General features: G+C 37.4%; 1 protein-coding gene across 1 annotated transcript in view; it reads left to right on the top strand.

Moving 5' to 3' along the window:
• Positions 1-20,437, top strand: part of Nbas (neuroblastoma amplified sequence) — a gene marked incomplete at its 5' end in the record, with an annotated part of 269,116 nt that overhangs the window by 81,995 nt on the left and 166,684 nt on the right. The window contains 3 exon segments of the mRNA XM_017802479.1: positions 13,447-13,614; positions 15,577-15,690; positions 16,256-16,346. Of these exon segments, the coding sequence (XP_017657968.1) occupies positions 13,447-13,614; positions 15,577-15,690; positions 16,256-16,346 (373 nt within the window).

The raw sequence follows: 20,437 nt of genomic DNA on the forward strand, positions 1-20,437 counted from the left end.
CAAGAACCTGGAGGTAGGAATTGAAGAAGAGACCATGGAGGAACACTGCTTACTGGCTTGCTTCCAGGTTATGTTTAGCCACCTTTCTTAGGCAGCATAGGCCCACCTGCCCAGGGGTGGGGACTGCACATCTCACAGTGGGCTAGGACCTCCTATATCAATTAGCAATAAAAAAACAAATGCCCCATAGACATGCCTATAGGTCAGTTTGCTGAAGGAAGTTCCTCAGTTGATGTTCTTTCTTCCCTGGTGTGTCAAGTTGACAGCCAAGATAAGCCATCACACTTCTGTTCCCTAATTATTCTCTCATCATTCTGTTAATCACTTTTTAGTATGATTTAGTATTGTATGTGGCAAATGATGTGCCATTTTCTTTGCACTTTCTTCACAAGGTGCTTGTCCCATAATAAATACCGGGTGTTTGCTAAAGCTCAGTCAGAAACATCCACTGCATAATGCTTAGTCTTATTAAAATAAGTGAGGTTCAGTTTAGCTTTAAAATAAAGAATATAATTTCCAATTTAATTCATTTGTATGACTTGTGGTGGCTATTAAGGTCCTGTTATGTTTTGGCCAATATGAAATGTATAATTTTTTTGTTCAGTGTAGAATTGGGCCATCTTTCTGCTGAGCTTTTTTCTATGGGCTTTTTTTGAATCCCCATCCTTCTTTTAAAATTCCATAAGAAGCCTTTTGTGACTTTTGGGTTTCCTATTTTCTGGTATTACAATGAGTTAGTGTCAGCCTGGTGCCTTGGTGACTTCCTGGGATTAGGCTCTGCTGTGTTACCACAAGCCTGCACATACTACTCCATCAGAATCTCATTAGTAAATGCAGATGGCTGTTAACATCCTCTGTGTGTTCCACTTAGCAAGGAATGGAATCCTTCCAGAATGATTTTTTTTCCTTCTTAAAAGCTTTCTTGTCTGTCTTTCAGCAACTTGTAATAGATCTAGATTTCATGAAGTACTAATCCTAACCCTCAGTGAAAACATTATAGCTTTGATTCATGAAGCACATTTCAGAATATTACAGCTACTATCATTAGACTAAAATGTAGTGTTTAGCTATAAGCTGTCATGTATTGCACATTAACAGTAGCTATAATAATCACATTAAATTATAACTTATAAATGAGGGCTGACTTTATGTGTAATCTGCTTAACACTTCAGACTTTCATCACTTCATTGAGAAATTATCTTTATTTATATATTCAAAATAAGGATGTAATTGTTGTGTAGTAAAATCTAATGCAAGTGGGTAGTATGCATTTGAAGACCATGCATTTGTTCCTGTGAGCAAATTTTGTTTATAAATAGAACAAAATACAAACTTTGTATAATTACAAAATTACAGATTTTCGTGTTGGTTATTACACTTTTTAGATGGAACAGCTTTCTCCCATTTAGAGAAAATTAACTTTTTACTTAACTGGTATCAGTTATATCACTTAATTGATGATGTTTTCCCAGATAAATGTAATTAGAGTTAGAAATGGATTGTATACAGGGATCCTATTTAAAAACACATTTCTCTGCAGGAAAACTTGTTTATGAACATTTTTAAGTGACTAAAGACTTATATAATCGGACTAATTAGTGTTTAGGGCACAAGCATGTTTTTAGCAAAATTGCAGTTTGAACATAGAAGGATTGTTTAGAAATACCTAAATAAAAAAAAGCAAAGTGGCAGTTGGCAGTTTAGGCTTTAATATCATGACCAGCATATTTTCTTTTTCCAGTGGCTGATTGATGGTTAGTGGGTTGTTCATTTTTTTAAACTCTTATGAATAATTCTTCTGTGAGCATCGATGTTCAAGTGTTTGCATGGAAATGTTTTTATTCTCACCCTAGGCATCTTGGCGTAGAGCTGCTATGTGTGGTATATTTGTATTTCATATTTGAAGAAGCTGCTGATCTGTTTTCCAAAGTAGTTATACACATAGTTTGTTATTGGTAGACAAAACTTTCAGAGTAGAAACAACTAGAAAGGAAGACATTTTTATTTTGGCTTATGGTTTCAGAAATGTCAGGCTCTAGGAACTTGGTTTTCTTGCTTCAGGACACTGGTACATGTGAGGCAGAACACCATGGTATGGAATATATGGTGGAGCAAAGTGGTTCACCTCTTGGCACAGAGAAGGCAGGGAGACCATGGAAGGGTCCTGGAAGAAGTTGTTGCCCTCAGGTGCATGGCTCTCAGTGGCCTGCTTTCTTTTATTCTAAATTTTATATTTATTGTTTTTTTTCAAGGTTTGATCATATTTGTTACTTTTAAAGATTATTTTTCTTTCAGTGTGTGGCATGAATTTCATTTTCTTTACTAAAAATATTTTTATGCTGGGCATGGTGGCGCACACCTTTAATCCCAGCACTCGGGAGGCAGAGGCAGGCGGATCTCTGTGAGATCAAGGCAAGCTTGGTCTACATAGTGAGTTCCAGGACAGCTGGGCCTACAGGGAGACCCTGTCTCAAAAAGACTATAAAAAAAAAGTATATTTATTTTTATTTTATGTGTGTGAGTGTATTGCCTGCATGTATGTAAGTGCACTCATGTCGTGCAATGCACTCGGTCAGAAGAGAACATCAAATCCCCTGGAACTGGAGTTGTAGATGGTTGTCACTGCCATGTGGGTGCTGGGAATCTAACCAAGGTCCTCTGCAGGAGCAGCCAGTGCTCTTAACTGAGCCATCTCTAAAGTACAGAAGTTTTTAATATTGCCAAGGCCTGTTTATTAACATTTCTATTTCTTGATTGTCCTTTTGATTTATCCACGAAATCTATGCCAAAATCATTGTTGTGCATATTTACTCCTGTGCTTTTTTTCGTTAGAGATTTTGCCACTTAAATTTATTGGCAAATGTGTAATAAGGAAACACTTTTATATGATGTCAGTATAGGCTTCAGAAAATAACCACATGCAATTGGATGGATTTCTAACATGGCCCTGCAGCACACATAAAGATTAACTCAGGAGAATCTTTTTTCTTTTCTTTTATATTATGTAATCATTTGTTCCTTGTTATTAGATATCAAATCTTAGAAACTTTATTTCTTACAAGTAGAAAAAAATTAGATTTGAGCCACTTCTGATAAAATACTAACATTTGTTAACTGTTAATAAGTGGTACATGGACATAATGTTATAACTTTATACTTTTGCTTCTTTTTTTAAAATTATTTATTTAATAACCACATACTTAGAAGAAGAATTTCATTACATATTCAGAAAATATTGATTCTTTGAGAATTTTTTTTTTTAAGAAAAACGTGGGCTTTTTTTTTTTTTTTTTGCCTTTGGAACAGAGTATGTTGCTAAGATGCCCAAGGACATTTTGACCTTTAGCCAAGAAACTGGCTACTTTTCTTTGGGGTCTTTTTACCCTAACTGCCTAGCCAATTCCTACCTCCTTTTCTTATCACAACATCCTCTGAAGGGGTTACCCAAATTGCCGATAGGGAATAGGGACGCAGACCACTCTGGCTCCTTCCATCCTGAACAGGGATGCAGGGTGAGGCAATTGGAGTACCCCTTTAGTGGGTCTATCTAAAAGACTCCCAAATTGCATAACTCTTATCTCTAAGGGAAAAAGAAAGTCCTTGAATTATGAATTGGAGGTATGAAGGAGAAGTAAAGGCAAGAGTAATTAGTGTTACAAGTTCTAGCCAGAGAACTATAAAAGTAATTTAATCAATAATCTGTTAATAAATGACTTAACGTTCTTTTTCTTTCTTTCTGTCAGTACATCCATGAGTCTCACTGCCCAGAGAGAAACATTTTTAACCGGTGTGTTATTCTGCATTTTGTTTTTGTCTGGTTTCAGACAAGGCCTCTGTGTAGCTCAGGATATCCCAGAACTTGGGCGTCCTCCACCATCAACCTTCTAAGTGCTGGCAATATGCCTGTGGTTGTACCACCATACTCATCCTCTGCTTGATTCTGTGTGACTCTCTTGGTTCAAGAAAGGTTATTATTTTGTTCTTGAAACTATTAAATAAACACATATATTACTGTGATTACTTTGCAGGTTGCTGACAACTTGATGTTCACCAGATGCTTGCAACATCATTTATCTTTCTCTTGCTTAATGTTTTGGACACAGATTGTGTCTGTTTTCCCCTCTCTATTTTAGATTGATCATCTCTGCAATTTTGTGTATACATCATTGCAAACTCATGCTAGTGGTGTCCTGGGATTAGGATAGAAATGGCCTCCTAGGATAGTTGTATGTTGTAGTTTTGCCCCATTCCATTGTGTAGTGTTTACTATTGTTATGCCAGCACTTCATCAGAAATACAGCTAGCCTTCCTTAAGTTTTGTTTTCCTGGGTGTTTTCAAGTGTTGCTTGCTGAACCTTCTTTGTGGTCGACTCAGCTTGCAGGATCATGCCACCAGTGATTTTAGTCTCAACAGAACCCCCACAGTTCAGAATATCTGTTAATGCCTTTTCCTGAGAATGGAAGGAAGGAGGAAGTGCTCTACTCATTGTCATGCTTCTAGGATGATGTGTTGTGTTCATCACTTGCTGCTCAAGAATGTGAACACAAGCCATGGGTAGGATTGGTCAGTCTTTTACTGCATAACTTCCATTCCTCACAGAATTAAAGTCAATGGTGTCTGTCCTTAGTGCTGCAGTTGAAATTTCAAGATATTCTTTTAATCTTTTTATCGAAAGAACCCATATATTCCTTGTGTGTGTGTGTGTGTGTGTGTGTGTGTGTGTGTGTGTGAATGATGTACCTAACTTAGTAACCAAAGTTAATCTTAGTTTTGAGATAATTTAACACTGTCTTAGGTCGTTTATAACATAAACAATCTTACTAGGCCTTATGCTCCTCTTATAACCTAAACCTATAGCTTTAATTCCTCATGACCCTTTCTTGCCCCTGACCCAGAATAATATTTGTGTGCACGCTGCATCCCTGTTCAGCATGGAACAAGCCAGAATGGTCTGCGTCCTTATTCCCTATTGGCAATTTCGGTAACCCCTTCAGAGGATGGCATGATAAGAATAGGAGATAGGAATTGGCTAAGCAGTTAGGGTAAAAAGACCTCTAAGAAATGTAGCCAGTTTGTTGTCTAAAAGTCAAAATGTCCTTGGGCTTCTTAGCAACATTCTCCATTCCAAAGGCCAGAAATGTCAAAAGTATTTGGGAGCTTGTATCTAATCCTTAAAAGATTTTAGGGTTACCTCTTCAGAGGCGGGGGAATATTGGAGTGGAGGGAGTAGGCATGGATTTGATTAAAACACCTTATATGTATGTATGAAATTCTCAATAAAGTTTTTGTAAAAATTAAAAAAAAAAGAAATTCTAAACTAATTTCGACTTGCAAGGGAATTTTATTTCCTAACTCATGGAATAAATATCACATTAAAAGCCAGAGTGTCTACATAACAAGAAAGAATGCCAGACAGGAGATACCTTCCTTTGAGTTATTGGCCAAAGACTCCCAGAGAGTAACCCAGCATAGAACTGGGAAAATGAACAGCAGATCCCAATCTTATCCAAAGAAATATTGACAACTGATTGCTGCTAGATGAGGAACAGCTGATCTTTCTAAAACAAGGAACTCTAGATAGGCTGACTAGATTCAGTGAATGGAATCTTATCTAAAGGAATATTGACAACTGATTGCTGCTAGAAGAGGAACAGCTGATCTTTCTAAAACAAGGCTCTCTAGATCGGCTGACTAGATTCAGCGGATAAACAAGCACTGGGGAATGGCTGGGGGTGCCGACAACACAGTGGACAGTAACAGGGATGACAGAGTGCATGGGCTCCAGTGGGGGTGGGGGGAGGCGTTGGGAGGGTGCCATTTGGGAAGTGGGTATATAGATGAATAAGATTCGGATGTTCTGTATGATATACGCACAAAAAAATAAACTAAAGAAAAAGACATATTTGGGGAGGAAGCATAAAAGTTTACTTCATTTTTATTAGTAGAGGTGATAAATATTACCATTGAAATCTACCCAATGACTTTATATCCATATCCAGGTGCCAAGAATCCGAGTGTAACTGTGACTAGTAATAATCAGATGCATAGATATTAAAGACACATGTACAAACATCTAAGCCTTAGTAGCATCAAAAATGTAGGAATCAGCATATTTTAAAATGAAATGGAGATCTTCTTTAAAGGATGAAAACTCATTCAATTTTATGTCTTACATGGTTTATACTGAGTTGGATATTGTATAACTGTATTAATTCAACTGTGAACCTAAAAACTTTCAGTCACTTTTGAAATAGACGTATCTTTGCCCTGAAAATTGTTACTGAATATGTTAAAGCTATATTGAAGTGTTTCTTCTAATCATGTGGTTATTAAATAAAAAAATAAATGAATAAAAAATGAACAAAATGAACAAAATAAATAAAGTCAGGCACTCTTGTCCTCACTAAAAAAAAAAGCGTGTGTGTGTGTGTGTGTGTGTGTGTGTGTGTGTGTGTGCTGTGAAAATATTAAGTATTGTAAGCAGTGACTATTCATTGGAAGCAATGAATTATCCCATTTATGTTGTAAACAATAGGTGGGATTAGATTGACAACAGCTGTTTGTGGTTTATATGCTGTTCTGGGTCAGTAGGGGGCGGAAGGGGAAAGTTCTTCTCTGTTACGGTTTTGCTTTTCCTTCCCTATTTGATCCTGGTTGTACACTTTCAATAAAGAGAAAGCAAGGTCTTTGTTTATAAACATAGTTTTGAGAGTAATCTAAAGGAACAAGTTCCTAGAACAGATCAGTTCCCACTCTTGATTTTAATGGATGTTACAACTCAGGCTATCATTCAGACATTGCTGTAATATGGCATGTTTATGTTATGTGTATATATATTTATCTCTATATGTTTTTGTTTTAACATAACTCTTTAGCAATAAGGAATTCACTTTCACTCTGAAAGAATATTTCCTGCTTAACTCACTTGCAGAAGACATTAAAACATTTTCAAAAATAATATACCCAACTCATCTCAGTTTCAGTGAAGTCTAGTTAGTAAAAGTTTTCTCTATTTACTGTTGGAAGGCTAACATTTGCCACTGAAGCTAAATGGTAGACCCTTGGTTTCAGTTTTATACAAAGAGTTTTCAACTGCCTTCATTTTATAGATGATCTTGCCATGTTTATGACTTTGTCTGCCTGGTGCTTATGATTCCCTGCTTTATAGTTGTTGCCTGAGATTATAGGCTTCTATGTATAGTTGCCAGCCGAACATCTACAATTTTGTTTCTCATAGAAAATTGTTACTTTGCCTGCTAATTAGAAAATGAATTGAAACAGACTTGAGAGTGATTTGTTTCATTTGAGTATTTTTTTTTCTGTTGCTTTTCTGACATATTTTGTTTCTGTTGGTTTGCAAACAGGGTTTCCCTGGTAATCTAGACTCATCTCTGACCATCATCTCTAATCTTGGGGATGGAATCTTATTCCAATTTTAGGATTGGAATCTTACTATTCTGAGTTCAGGATTAAAAAAAAAATGCTGCGTTACTTGCAGGGAAGAGGGTTGAAAATTGCTACAAGTACGGGGAAATGTTCTGGATTATTTAAGAATATTTTGGAAAAGGGGTAATGGTTGAGTCCTGCCTGAGTTCTTTTTATAATCTTTATGTAGTCTATATTTGCTATCAGCTCAGTATATAGAAGGCCAACAGTGTATACAAGGATCATGAGGGATTAAAGTTACATGTTTAGGTTAAAAGAGTTGTCCAAGGCCTAGTAAGTTTGTTTATTTTATAAATAAGCTTAGACACTGTTAAATAATCTCAAAACATAAGGTTAACTTTGGTTACAAGGATAGATGTGTCATTCTGACACACACTTTCTTATTCTCTTTCTCTCTGAAATTAATCTTTGTTGCCAGACTCTAGAGAAACAGCTCAACTAGATTACTTAACTATAATCAGTAGACTAGTAAGAATTTTTTCTTACTTTTCCATACCTGTAATCCATATGTGATCCATACTTCATGTGTAAAATTATCTTTTTCTTATGAACCCTTTTGGTAATGGCCTCTTTTATCATAGGATTTGAAAGATGTGATTACCACTTAGTAAGTTAACCTTTGAGCCATATAATATACTTGACATTAATAAGATTTCATGTTGAATTTTATGCTAAGAATTGTTGATCTGGTTTGGGGGTCTAATTTATTTCTGCTATTATGTACTCTAAATTAATTAGCAGTATGGCATTTAGGTATATGAAAAGCATCACTAGTAATATTTCAGGAATAAACTTTGCCTGACCTCCTTTTTTTCTTTCCCTGTTATATGAAGTCAAACAAAAACTCTGTTTCTCATTAATGACTCTAGTTGAGTTATGACCTTTGGTAGTCCACCCCATTAGCAAATTTTGCCCAACCTCTTTTCTTCTTTCCCTATTATATGAAGCTGAAAGAAAACTACGTTCCTCATAGCTCTGGTTGCACTATTAACTCAATAGACCACTCCAAAATTAAATGTTTATTCTGTGCTCCAAATGAGCCATTTATTTTACTTTCTTTCCATTACATTTATTTTGTGTGTTCACATGGTGCACATGTGGGGACTGTGGGACTCTTAATTCTTTCCTTCCACTTGGGTCCTGAAGATTGAATCTAGGTCATCAGCTTTGGGAGCAAGCACCTTTAACCTACCAAGCTCTTTGGCCAGCCCTACTTTTTCATTTTAAGTTTTCTTTAGAAGAAGTACTTATAGGAAATCCTTTTATCATGTACATTTCTGAACTCATGAATTTCTTTTGAAACAGTGTTTTATATTTCACATGACTTAAATTCCTATCTTGAGTTAGTCCATCTGTCCAAATCAACATAACTAAAATTTAGGTTCATTTTCCGAAATGGATTAGTGGCCTTATGTCTTTGATATTTTGATTTCTTTCAATTGGTTTTAGTTCCCTCAAGGGAAGTTATGTTCTGCTTAAGCACTGCATTTCTCAGCATGTTTATGTTTTTAGTTCTCTACTTGGATTAGTTGATGACATTTGAAACATTCGATACACCCTCTCAATTAAGAAGATTCTTAAGATGAACAGGAACTGAGACTGTGGTATGAAATTCTATTTGAATAATGTTTGTTCTAGACACATTTGAAAATATATCTAGCATATTTAAATAGTACAGAACATCCAGACTTCTTACATTTACCTGTAGCTACAAACTTCAGGGCCTCTACCACTCTGTGATAGTGAATAAATAGAGTGCTTGCTCTTAAATGCTTCTACATCAAGTGGAAAAATATCTGGGTATTATGGGAATATATTACAATTATCTGTATAGTACTGAGTGGATAGAAATGGAGTACATGATCTTCCTAAGATGCCTCTTAGAGCCAGAATATTACATGTTAAGATAAACATAGAGGAATATGCAAAGGCCTCAGATGTAAGACTTCAAATCTTGGTCTCCAATACTGTAGTGCCCACCTATAGCTAAGGGAGACAGCCAGCTGTTGTTCTAAAATGATGGCTAAATTTATTTTCTCTCCCTATCTAGAAGCCTTTGAGAGGGAACTGACACTGATATCAAAGTGCCTGAAAACAAATGCTGAATTCGTCACTCTTGAGTCCAGCCTTGGCAGACAAGTCCAGCCTTGGAAGACAAAAGAAAAATGAGGAGGAACCCAATAGAGGGATGGTTTTGGAAGCCCTTGTCAAGAAATTCCAATGGACTCTAATATGAACATTTGAAAATTGCTATGTTCTAACTTTTTTTCTAGTTCCCTGTCTAGAACTTATAATGCTAATTACTCTTGCCTTTACTTTTCCTTCATATCTTCTATTCATGATTCAAGGACTTTATTTTCCCCCTAGAGATAACAGTTATGCAATTTGGGAGTCTTTTATATAGACCCACTGAAGGGGTACTCCAATTGCCTCACCCTGTGTCCCTCTTCAGCATGGAAGAAGCCAGAGCGGTCTGTGTCCTGATTCCCTATTGGCAATTTGGGTAACCTCTTCAGAGGATGGTGTGATAAGAATGGGAGGTAGGAATTGGCTAAGCAATAAGGGTAAAAAGACCCCAAAGAAAAGTAGCCAGTTTCTTCACTGAAAGTCAAAATGTCCTTGGGCCTTTTAGCAACATACTCTGTTCCAAAGGCCAAAAAATGTCAAAAATATTTAGGGAGCTTGTATCTAATCCTTAAAAGATTTTAGGAATACCTCTTCAGATGGGGGAATGTTAGAGTAGCCAAAAGCCCCATAAAAATAAATAAAAATATCAAAGAAAAAAACAAAGAATAGTATAGGCAAAGGCTTAAGTTAGGTATACAAAAATACTCCTAGAGTAAAAACCTAAATTGTAGTAATCAGGAACTTTTATCACAAGATGCTGTTAAGAAAATGGAGAAAGGGGGCTGGAGAGGTGGCTCAGTGGTTAAGAGCAGTGGTTGCTCTTGCAGAGGACCTGGTGTCAGTTCCCAGTACACACATGATGGCTACCAACTCCAGCTCCAGGGGATCTGACAACCTTTTCTGGTTTCCTTGGGCACTGCACGATATGGATACACTTATATACATGCAGGCCAAATACTCATACACATAAAATAAAAATAAATTTTAAAAATTATAAAAAATTGAAAGTTCACAGGGTAGTAGAAATACCACTATTGATATTTCCAGTAAGGCATTTGTATCCAAAACACTTACAGAAACTTCCAACTGAAAAGAAAAATGGACAGCTAATTAAAAAATGAAAATTTGGAACAAATACTTTTAGAAATGTACAAAATGTGGTCAACTCCATTAAGCATTTTTGAGATGCAAATTAAACCACATAAAAGTTAATATGCACTTACAAGAATCATTAAGATAAAATGACATGAAATACCATGTGTTGATGAGGAGCAAGTAGCACTCTTAGAATTGCTGATTTTGACTGTACTTTGGTTTAGCCTCTTTAGAAAGTGGTTGACTCTATGCTCAATGTGGACATGAGCATCATTTGTGCTTTAGCAATTTCACTACTTAGGTATGTGCCCAGGAAGCCTATGTTCACCAGCAGATAGACAGGAGCCTTATTAGCTGTCCAGACATAATCTAAATGCTTTTCTACAGACAGAGGTTAGATAGCTGAACCTGATGATACAGACCTATCATCACAGCCACTTACTAGGCCAAAGCAGGAAGTTTGCAAGTTCAAGGCCAGCCTGTGTCACAGAGCAAGCTCAAAGTCATTCTAGACCACTTAGACCCTTCCTCAAAAAATAAAAAAGTAAGAATGTGGTTCATTGGTGATAGAGTACTTCCCTAGCACCGATGAGGCCCTGGGCTCAATCCCCAGTACACACACAAAGTATGGTCTATTCACTCACAAAACAGGTAAAGTACCATTGTGCTATTGCTGTTCAGGCCAGTGCTTATTCTGGTAGTGTTGTGTATGGTGTCAGTTTAAAAAAGACTTCTGGAATTCTGGGAATGGTGTGTTTCTTTTTAATATGTTTTAAAATTAGCAGTAGGATGTTTTACAGGAAGATCCTATTGTAGTTACACAAGTTAAGCTACAGTATGGTACACACTAAAGCCTAGAGAAACATTACTTGCCACCTAAACAATTTTTTTTTTTGCGAGATTGTCCATATATAAGCAAGTTAGCATGATTTTTTCCCTTTATTAATATCGTATTCATTTTCTCTGTTTTCATAATTAACCTTTAATATGTAATATTGCATTGAATTCATGGGTGTATATGTCCTAACATCTAAAAACCAATTAGGAACCATGTAGGGGGCATCTTAAAAGTTTAGAGTACCTATAGGTAGCCTTAAGCAATAGGGATTAGGTAAATTGTGAGCATTGGTTAGTGTAGTTTAAATGTTTCTTTTTAGTTTCTCTTTAGAAGTATCAAAAAAGTAGACATTTATGTATCCTAACATGATATACTCCTTTGCCATCACTACAAAGTTTACAGTTTTAATACAATGCAAATGATCATTTTAATAGTTCCTGTGAGACAGAAATCTGGTGGGCAAGGCAGTCTGTTTAGAGTCTTCTAAGGCCCAAATCCCAGTGCCCACAAGGATTTACAGGCTCTGAGAGAGAATCTGTTTCTATACACATTCATGTTGTTAGAGTTCCTTGTATTAGTGGACTGAGGTCCATGTTCCCTTTACTAGCTGTCATTTCAGAGTTGTCCTCAAATTTCTCAAAGGGCAACAACTGTGAGTTGAGTATGCTTGAAATCTCTTGCCTCTTCCCTGTTCCCCATTCTCACTTACACGCTGTCCAACCCGAGCTCTGGCATGTTGTCAAAGGGCTCATATTATTGTACTGGTCAAGTGAAATACTTCTGTGTAATCTCTCTGTGTACTTAAACATCTGTACAGTTCCTTTGCCATGCAGGGTAACCTCCTTGTAAGTTCCTAGATGAGAACCAAGATGGCTTACCCCAGAGTTCTGCCTCCATAGCAGCTGTCCAGTAGATTAAGAATGCACTTGGTTTATTATACAATGTTACCTATGAATTACTGAGTGATTATATGATCTGTTTTTTATTACTTACAAAGTGCTTTAATGAGTGATGTGATTCAGAACTAAGTGACCAAACTAAGCTGTCTGCTATTAGTACCAGAAGAATGAAGACAGCTATTGATATAGAAAGTATAGGACTTAATTTGAATGCTTTCATTTAACCGGGATACTTGAGGATAATTGTTGAACTAGAGCTGATTGCAGTCCTTGTTTTTGTTTTTGTTTTTGTTTTTGTTTTTCTGTCTTTTTTGAGACAGGGTCTCCCTGTAGCCCCAGTTTTCCTGGAATTCACTATGTAGACCAGGCCGGCCTTGAACTCACAGAAATCCACCTGCCTCTGCCTCCTGAGTGCTGGGATTAAAGGCATGCGCCTTTTTGTTTAAAAGACAACTTAATGTATGTGATTTTTCTCCTCATGGAATTGTTCAGGTTAGTAGAGGGAGTTAGATTTTTTGCTGATTACTTCAAGATTGACAGGAGGTTACACGTACCACACCTTTTAAACAATATTAATCATCTACTTGTTTAGATTAAAAAATAAAAAACAATGCCTTTTAGCACTAAAAGATAGATTATTGGAGTCTTCTGCTTTTGTCATGCTCACAGAAGCATTGTTCAATTGAATAATCTGTTCTTTAATTTAAAGACTACTTAAAATGTGTGGTTTCTACATTGGTAAGAATAAGGAGCACATCATTTTCTTTATACATATACAGAAAGCACCTGTTGACGTAATGCATTAAGGTTTTTCTTTCCCTTTTTTTTTTTTTTTTTTTTTTTTTTTTTTTTTTGTAGATGGCTTAGGAAGGAACAATGTGCCATTAGTGCTTTTTTCACTTTTTTTTAGTTACTGGCAAAGATGAGTTTTTAAGTATTTATCTTTGTGTCTAATGAATCCAATCATTTTAAGCAGTCTCATTATCTTTGCCCTGTTCTTAATAGACATTTTTGCTCTTGCCTTTTTTTCTCAACACAGGATGATGTTAATGCTCCAGGCAGCAACTCTGCTGACCTGTTACACTGGACGACTGCCACCACCATGAAAGTCCTGTCCAACACCACGACCACCACCAAGGCTGTGCTTCAGGCTGTCAGTGATGGGCAGTGGTGGAAGAAGTCCTTAGCCTACCTGCGGCCCCTGCAAGTAAGCAGGACATCTTTGTTTTTAAAGTCAGTGTTGTTATTTACCTCCTTCATTAGTGCTGCTCCTCAGTTGTTTTCACATCTGCATCTTTGATTATCAAAATAATCTACGAAACTTGGTCCTCTTATCAGGTAAAGAATAAGCAGTCTAGGGGCTGGAGAGATGGCTCAGTGGTTAAGAACACTGACTGTTCTTGCAGAAGACCCGGGTTCAAATTTTAGCACCCACATGGCAGCTAACAATTGTCCATAACTCCAGTTCCAGGGGATCCGACAGCCTCTTCTGTCCTCTGGGCATTGCATGACATGGGTGCACTTATCTGCATGCAGGCATAACACTCATACACAAAAATAGTAAATAAAATTTAAAAATTAAAAAGAATAAGCAGTGCATTTCATAAGAGTACTACACACTCGTGAATTGCTTGCAAAGGACACTGATAATCATTTGAGAAAGATTTACTTTATATACCAGAATAAAAATTTAGGGAAATGAAGAAAGAAAATCATTCTGTCATCAATGCTTAGTTGCTTTTTCTGTATTTCTACAAGGTGGGGAGGAAGATCAGCACCAACTCAGGGGCAACTTTGCAGCTGATTTCTGCCACTCTGAAATTAGAGGATCATGTTAACAGAACAATTAAGGTTGTCCTGCTGTCTTCTCTGCATTGTCCCACTGTAGTCCTTTGGTATTGCACTGGAAAATAGAGGAAAAGGAAATGTGGATGTGATACCAGTTCATTCCAAACACTCATGTTTTTATCCATCCATCCATCCATCCATCCATCCATCCATCCATCTATTTGACATAGACTTTCTTGGCATTTTCTTTGGGTCAAACACAATTATAAATACTGGGAATAGAGTCGGGAAACACTTCAGCATAATTCCCTTCTTCTCAGGAACAGTGGAGGAGGTAAAATATTTACATAATACTGAAATGGTACTGTAATGCAAAGCTCACTTCAATATGACAGCCAACATACTGAATGGGAAAGAACTGAAAATACTCATTCTAAGATTCTTAGGAGATAATGTCCACCGTCACCACTTTTACTCAGTATAGTGCTCTGAATCCTAGTCAAGTTAGTAAGGCAAGAGAAACAAAGTAGAAACAAGAAAGGAAAATTATACTGTATTTTGTTCTCAGATATTATTCTCTTGTTAAGTGGCCCTAAATAATCCACTAGAAGACACCTAGATCTGATAGGCACCTTCAGCAAAGTAGCAGGATACAAAATCAATATACAAAAATTGATAACCTTTACTATCCACAACAATGAACCCACTGCAGAGAATTCCGAGGATGGTCCCATTCATAATAGCTTAAAAAAAACCACGAACTTGAACTCGAAAGCACAGATGAAAAAACTGAAGAAGATTGTAGAAAATGGGAAGATCTACAAGTTCCAGGTGCACAGTCTTTTTAAATGTCCGAATTACTAAAAGCATGGTATAGATTCAGGGGAGTCTCCATCAAAATCCCAACAGCATTCTTCACAGGGCTAGGAAAAACCATCCTCAAATTCACATGAGCATGGCTAGGGGCTTCACACCTCTTTTCTTACAAGTATATCACAGCACTGTGGTAACAAATAGCATGGTACTAGTACAGAAGTAGATGCGTGGTCCAATAGAAAAGGAGAGAAAAATAAAAAATACGGCTATGCACCTAAAGCCATCTGATTCTTTGACTATGGTTCTAAAATGATAGTGGGAAAAAAGAGAGCCTTGTAAACAACTGGTCCTGGGAAAATTGAATACTCACATGTACAATACTGAAACTAGATTCCTGTCTCTTACCTTATACAAAAGTCAATCAAAAATGGATCAAGAACTTTAATGCAAGACCTGAACCTTTGAGACTGCTAGAGGAAACCCTGGGGAAGTAACGTTCTGAACAGGACTCCAAATGCTCAAGTCTTTTTTTAAAATTCAGTTTTTTTCACTTTATTGTTTTCAGGGACAAGAATTTGGTGGTGCATTTCGAATGGGAACTGTGGCCAATGAAGACCTAGAAAAGCAAGGATGCCATCCTTTTTATGAATCAGTAATCTCCAATCCCTTTGTCACGGAGGTAAAGACAGAGTGCCTAGGAGGCTGATTTAGCCGCCTTAGTGTAGATGGTACAAAGGGAAGGTAAATTTCCCTGGCACACATCTTTGACTTGGTTCTTACTCATGTAGCTATTGGTTCTGTGTGATTTCATCATGGTATGTTTAGAGATAAAAATCCATTAAAACAGGACTAGAGAAATGGCTCAGTGGTTAAGAGCACTGACTGCTCTTGCAGAGGCCCTGAGTTCAAGTCCCAACTCCCACAAGGCAGTTAACCACCATCTATAACGTCAGTTCCAGGGGACTCCAACACCCTCCTCTGACCTCTGCGGGCATTGCACAACACTGGTACACTTATAGCCATGCAGGCAACATATAAAATAAAAATAATAAAATATTTTTAAAACATTCATTAAAATGTTAGATAATGTGCTTTAGTGACAAGTTACTGTTTTACTCATCAAAAGCTATAAAGTTCTAGAATTTTGCTTTCTAATAACACATTCTTAGAAAAAGAACCGTACCTTATTAAATTGTGAAACTACTGCTTCTGACTGTCCTGAAGTGACGCATGACCCCTATCAGCAGGTCCCTATGGAGAGCTTTGCTGAGGTTTTACTCAGGACTGGAAAGCTGGCAGAGGTGAAAACGAAAGAAGTGTTTCCAACCACAGAAGGTAAGAGGGCTTTAAGTTCTTTACAGGGAGTAACTCATCTTAGAAGAACAATATGAATATGTGAATGAGTGGACAGTTAGGAAAACCAAATAATATAATTTAGTAACTTTGAATTGCTGAACTTGACATCTAGTCACTCATTTTAAATACTAGAGATTACTGGTTTTTGGATACATATTTAAAATGATTAAATAGCTAAATAAAATAAAATAATTCCTATCTTTAAGTTGCTAGTTACCATAGTGAATGTTATAGTGTGCTTAATGAATATTTCTGTTCTTTGAAAGGAACTGTAGTTGTCCTGCAGAGTTTTCTGCATAGTGGCATATATTTCCAGGCAGAATTTTTGGAAAAGAAAGAAACATGCATGCTTACCAAAGACAAATTTTTGTCCTTTTTAAAAACTTCATTTCCTTTAGTTTCTAAGCATTCTTTTTGTAGCATTTTTTATGATGTTTGGTGTGTGTGTGTGTGTGTGTGTGTGTGTGTGTACGTGTGTGTGTGTACGTGTGTGTGTGTGTGTGTGTGTGTGTGTGTGTGTGTGTGCGGTGTGCGTGCGCTGGTGGAGCTCAGAGGACAGCTTGTAGGAACTGGGTCTATTCTTTCACTGTGTGGGTCCTGAGGAGGCAAACTCTGTTCACCAGGCTTGGTGGCAGATACCTTTGCCTGCTGAGCCAGTCTGCCTTCTCTAAGTTATCTCCTCAGTTTCCTCTCTCTGCTTTGCTGTCTTCCATGGTTAGTAATCCTCAGGGTTCAAGGCTGCTAAGGCTCTAGTTATCTGCTCTATCTTCCAGGCCATCCATGGTTAGTAATTCTCAGGGTTCAAGGCTGCTAAGGCTCTAGTTATCTGCTCTATCTTCCAGGCCATTAGTGAGAAGGACAGGAGTTGATGAGGAAAAATGTATTCTTGGGTGTCCTGTCCCTAGCTCCCAGTTACATATTACTGGGCACTTCTCACTGCCAAGATGCTTAGACAGTGCTATCCAGGCTGACAGAACACTTGGCTTTATGGTCTAAAAATTTGGAAATGTATATTGGGGATAGAACTGTTATTTTTTCCTGAAATCAGATAGTACAACTTAAAAAATATATTTTCTTTAATATTTGTGTGCACTTGGGAAGAGGAGAGTCAAATATTACCTGTATGTGGGTCTACAGTCTGTTTTCTCTTCATTTTTGAGATGAGCATTTATTCATTCTTTTAAAAAATATTTTATTTTTATTTTATGTGTATGAGAGTTTCTTGCCTGTAGATAGTACGCCCATGTTGTTCAGTGCCCGTGGAGATCAGGAGAAGGCATTGGATCTCCTTGAACTACAGTTATGAACCATTGTTAGCTGCCATGTGGGTACTGGGAATTGAACCCAGTCCTCTACAAGGGCAGCCAGTGCTCTTTACCTGCTGAGCCATCTCTCCAGCCCATACTTATTCATTCTTAAATTGTGATATATCTCAACTATATTTGTGGGGGATATTTTATTTTTCCTCTAAAAGCTGTTATTTAATCAATGGTACATCTTACTGTTGATACTGACCATAGATGAGGAGCACAGTGGTATTATTATTCCATTTAATTATTTTTTTTATTCTTGCTTTTCGTTTTTACTGGTCTGACATCAGGTGTACATGGATTAAAAGTGACTAGTTTTTTAGGTTAGTTTGTACAGAAAGTCTATGAGACCTTAAGAAAATACTGAGTTGGATGTTTTGCATAATAATGGACTGGAAAATTAATCAGGGTGTTTGCAAGCATTGGTTCATGTGATATTTTATTTATTTTTTGACTCATTAAGAATGTGGATTTGAGCATGGTGTGGTGGTGCATGCATGCCTTTAATCCCATCACTCCTGGTGGAGAGACAGAGGCAGGCAGAGCTCTGTGAGATGGAGGCCAGTCTGTCTACATAGCAAGTTCCAGGCCAAGCCAGCCAGAGCTACAGAGAGACCATATATCAAAAACACAAAAGAAAAAAGGAGTGTAAATTTGAGTGCCTCTTATACAAGAAGGCAGACTAAAGGAATGATGGAGTTGAAGTTTGAACTTTGAATGCTTTCTCAAACAAACCCTCTCAAACCATCTTCACAGTTTATTAAGACTTCTGGTGTTTTGCACAGCTCTGTTTGGAAACACAGCTTGAGTATATATATATGGCTCCTTTTTTCCTAGGGTCCTTAAAGTACTGACCTATCTTTGTTGTACTTGGAAGCTAAATGAAGCACCATCAAAATGATCTTGAAACATAACTACATAGCCAAGTTTTCTTAATGAGCTGTGTGTCATGCAAGAAACACCCTTGGAGAATCAGGAATTTCCCTTCCGGACCTTTGCCACCCATGTGCCCCTTGCTCATTGAAGGAATGGTGTTTGAGTCTCCTGTGTGCAAAGCACTAGCACCTTAGAATATAAAATGGAAGAAGACAATGTCTCTGTCTTCAGAGGACTGCTGGAGGGAGTAAGACAAATTTGTATGGAAGGGCTGGGATAGGAAACAGAAACTTTAGGGGTTATTAGATGTGAAGGCTCAGAGAATGGCTAATACGAAGAGGCTTTTGGAGCAGGTCTTTTTTTTTTGATGGATGAGGGAGAGCTATGCTAATGAGGAAAGAGGAAATTGAGAAAATGGTGGCTGAGAAGAGGGAGAAGGCGGGTGTTTTAAGAAGAAGAAACAATCTGCACCATAACAAAAGAGAAAAACTGATATTCCGGAGATTTGCAGTATCTTTGATGCCCAGAAAGAAGGGGGCAGGCAGTGAAGCAACAGTGAGAGTGTCAGAGAAGAAGGCCTCTGTGTTACACTGCCAGCATCTGGGTGGGCCCTCGAGGAAAGCTGCAGGCATTTCAAGCAGAATGTTAGCCCTTTCTCTCTGCTCTAGTTCCCTTGTAGATGCTCCATTCCTGGACTGGATCTCAGGTGACCTCACAGTGGCCCCTCTTGTGCGCCTGCGCTTAGACTGCTGATCTTCTTTCCTTGCTACCACCTGGACTGGTCATCACAGTTACAATTTTGTCATTGTCTTAAGACTGACTTCCATAATCCTCCTTCCTGTTTACATATTAGAATCATTTAGAGGATTTTAAAAAGCACTGAAGCCTTTTCGATCCATTGTAAACCATTTATTTCAGACTCTTAAAAATATTTTTGATTGATTTATTTGTATTTTATATGTATGAGTGTTTTGCCTGCATGTATATATAAATGCACCCATATTGTCAATGCCCATGGAAGACGGTGTCGGATTCCCTGGAACTGGAGTTACAGGAGGTTGTGAGCCAATTTGTGGATGCTGAATCCAGGTCCTCTGTAAGAAGAGCCAGTGCTCTTACCTACTGAGCCATCTCTCCAGTCCTCTTTCAAATTCTTTGGATTTAGGCCTATGTATCAAGTAGTTCTTAGACTATATCAGACAATTTGATTGTGAAACCATAGTTAAGGCTCTCTGTATCAGTTCCCTTAGAGTAAACTATTCCAATCACAGCATATCCTTTGTGCAAACTGCTACCTCTTCTCTGGGCCTCCTGCCTGGCAACACAGAGAAAGCCACCTGCATCTTCACTGTCTGTCTGATCTGCCAGGGTGTTCTGTCTGCAATATGCAAGTGATTGTTTCTCCATGATGCTGAGGGCAACAACCATGTGGATATCATAGTCCTTTGGCCAGTGGATCAAGAGTGTGCTCCTCTTGGTTGATCTGAATCCACATTTGCATGATATTGAGTATATGAAATTTTAGAGTTCAGGGATTTTTCCTTGTGCCGCAGTGTTTTTTCAAGTTATCTTTTCTGAAAATCAAGTTTAAATGATCCTCCTAGGGAAAGAATTTAAGTCTTTTCTTTAAAACTATTTTTTTGTTATCTGTATTTGTGAGTGCCTGGATGTATGCATGTGGATCATATGTGTACAGTGCTTGCACAGGCTAGATAAAGGCATCATAGCCCCTGGAACTGGAGTTATAGGTAGTTGTTATCTACCCTGTGGATTATCTACCCTTTAGATGAGCTGCAAATGCTCTTAACTACTGATCTATTTATTTAGCCCCAGAATTAAAGTCTTTAAAAGAAGTTTTTTTTTCTCTTTTTTTTTAATTTAAAT

This window comes from Nannospalax galili, unplaced genomic scaffold, assembly GCF_000622305.1.
Source record: "Nannospalax galili isolate Female #2095 unplaced genomic scaffold, S.galili_v1.0 scaffold100, whole genome shotgun sequence".
Lineage (NCBI taxonomy): Eukaryota > Metazoa > Chordata > Mammalia > Rodentia > Spalacidae > Nannospalax > Nannospalax galili.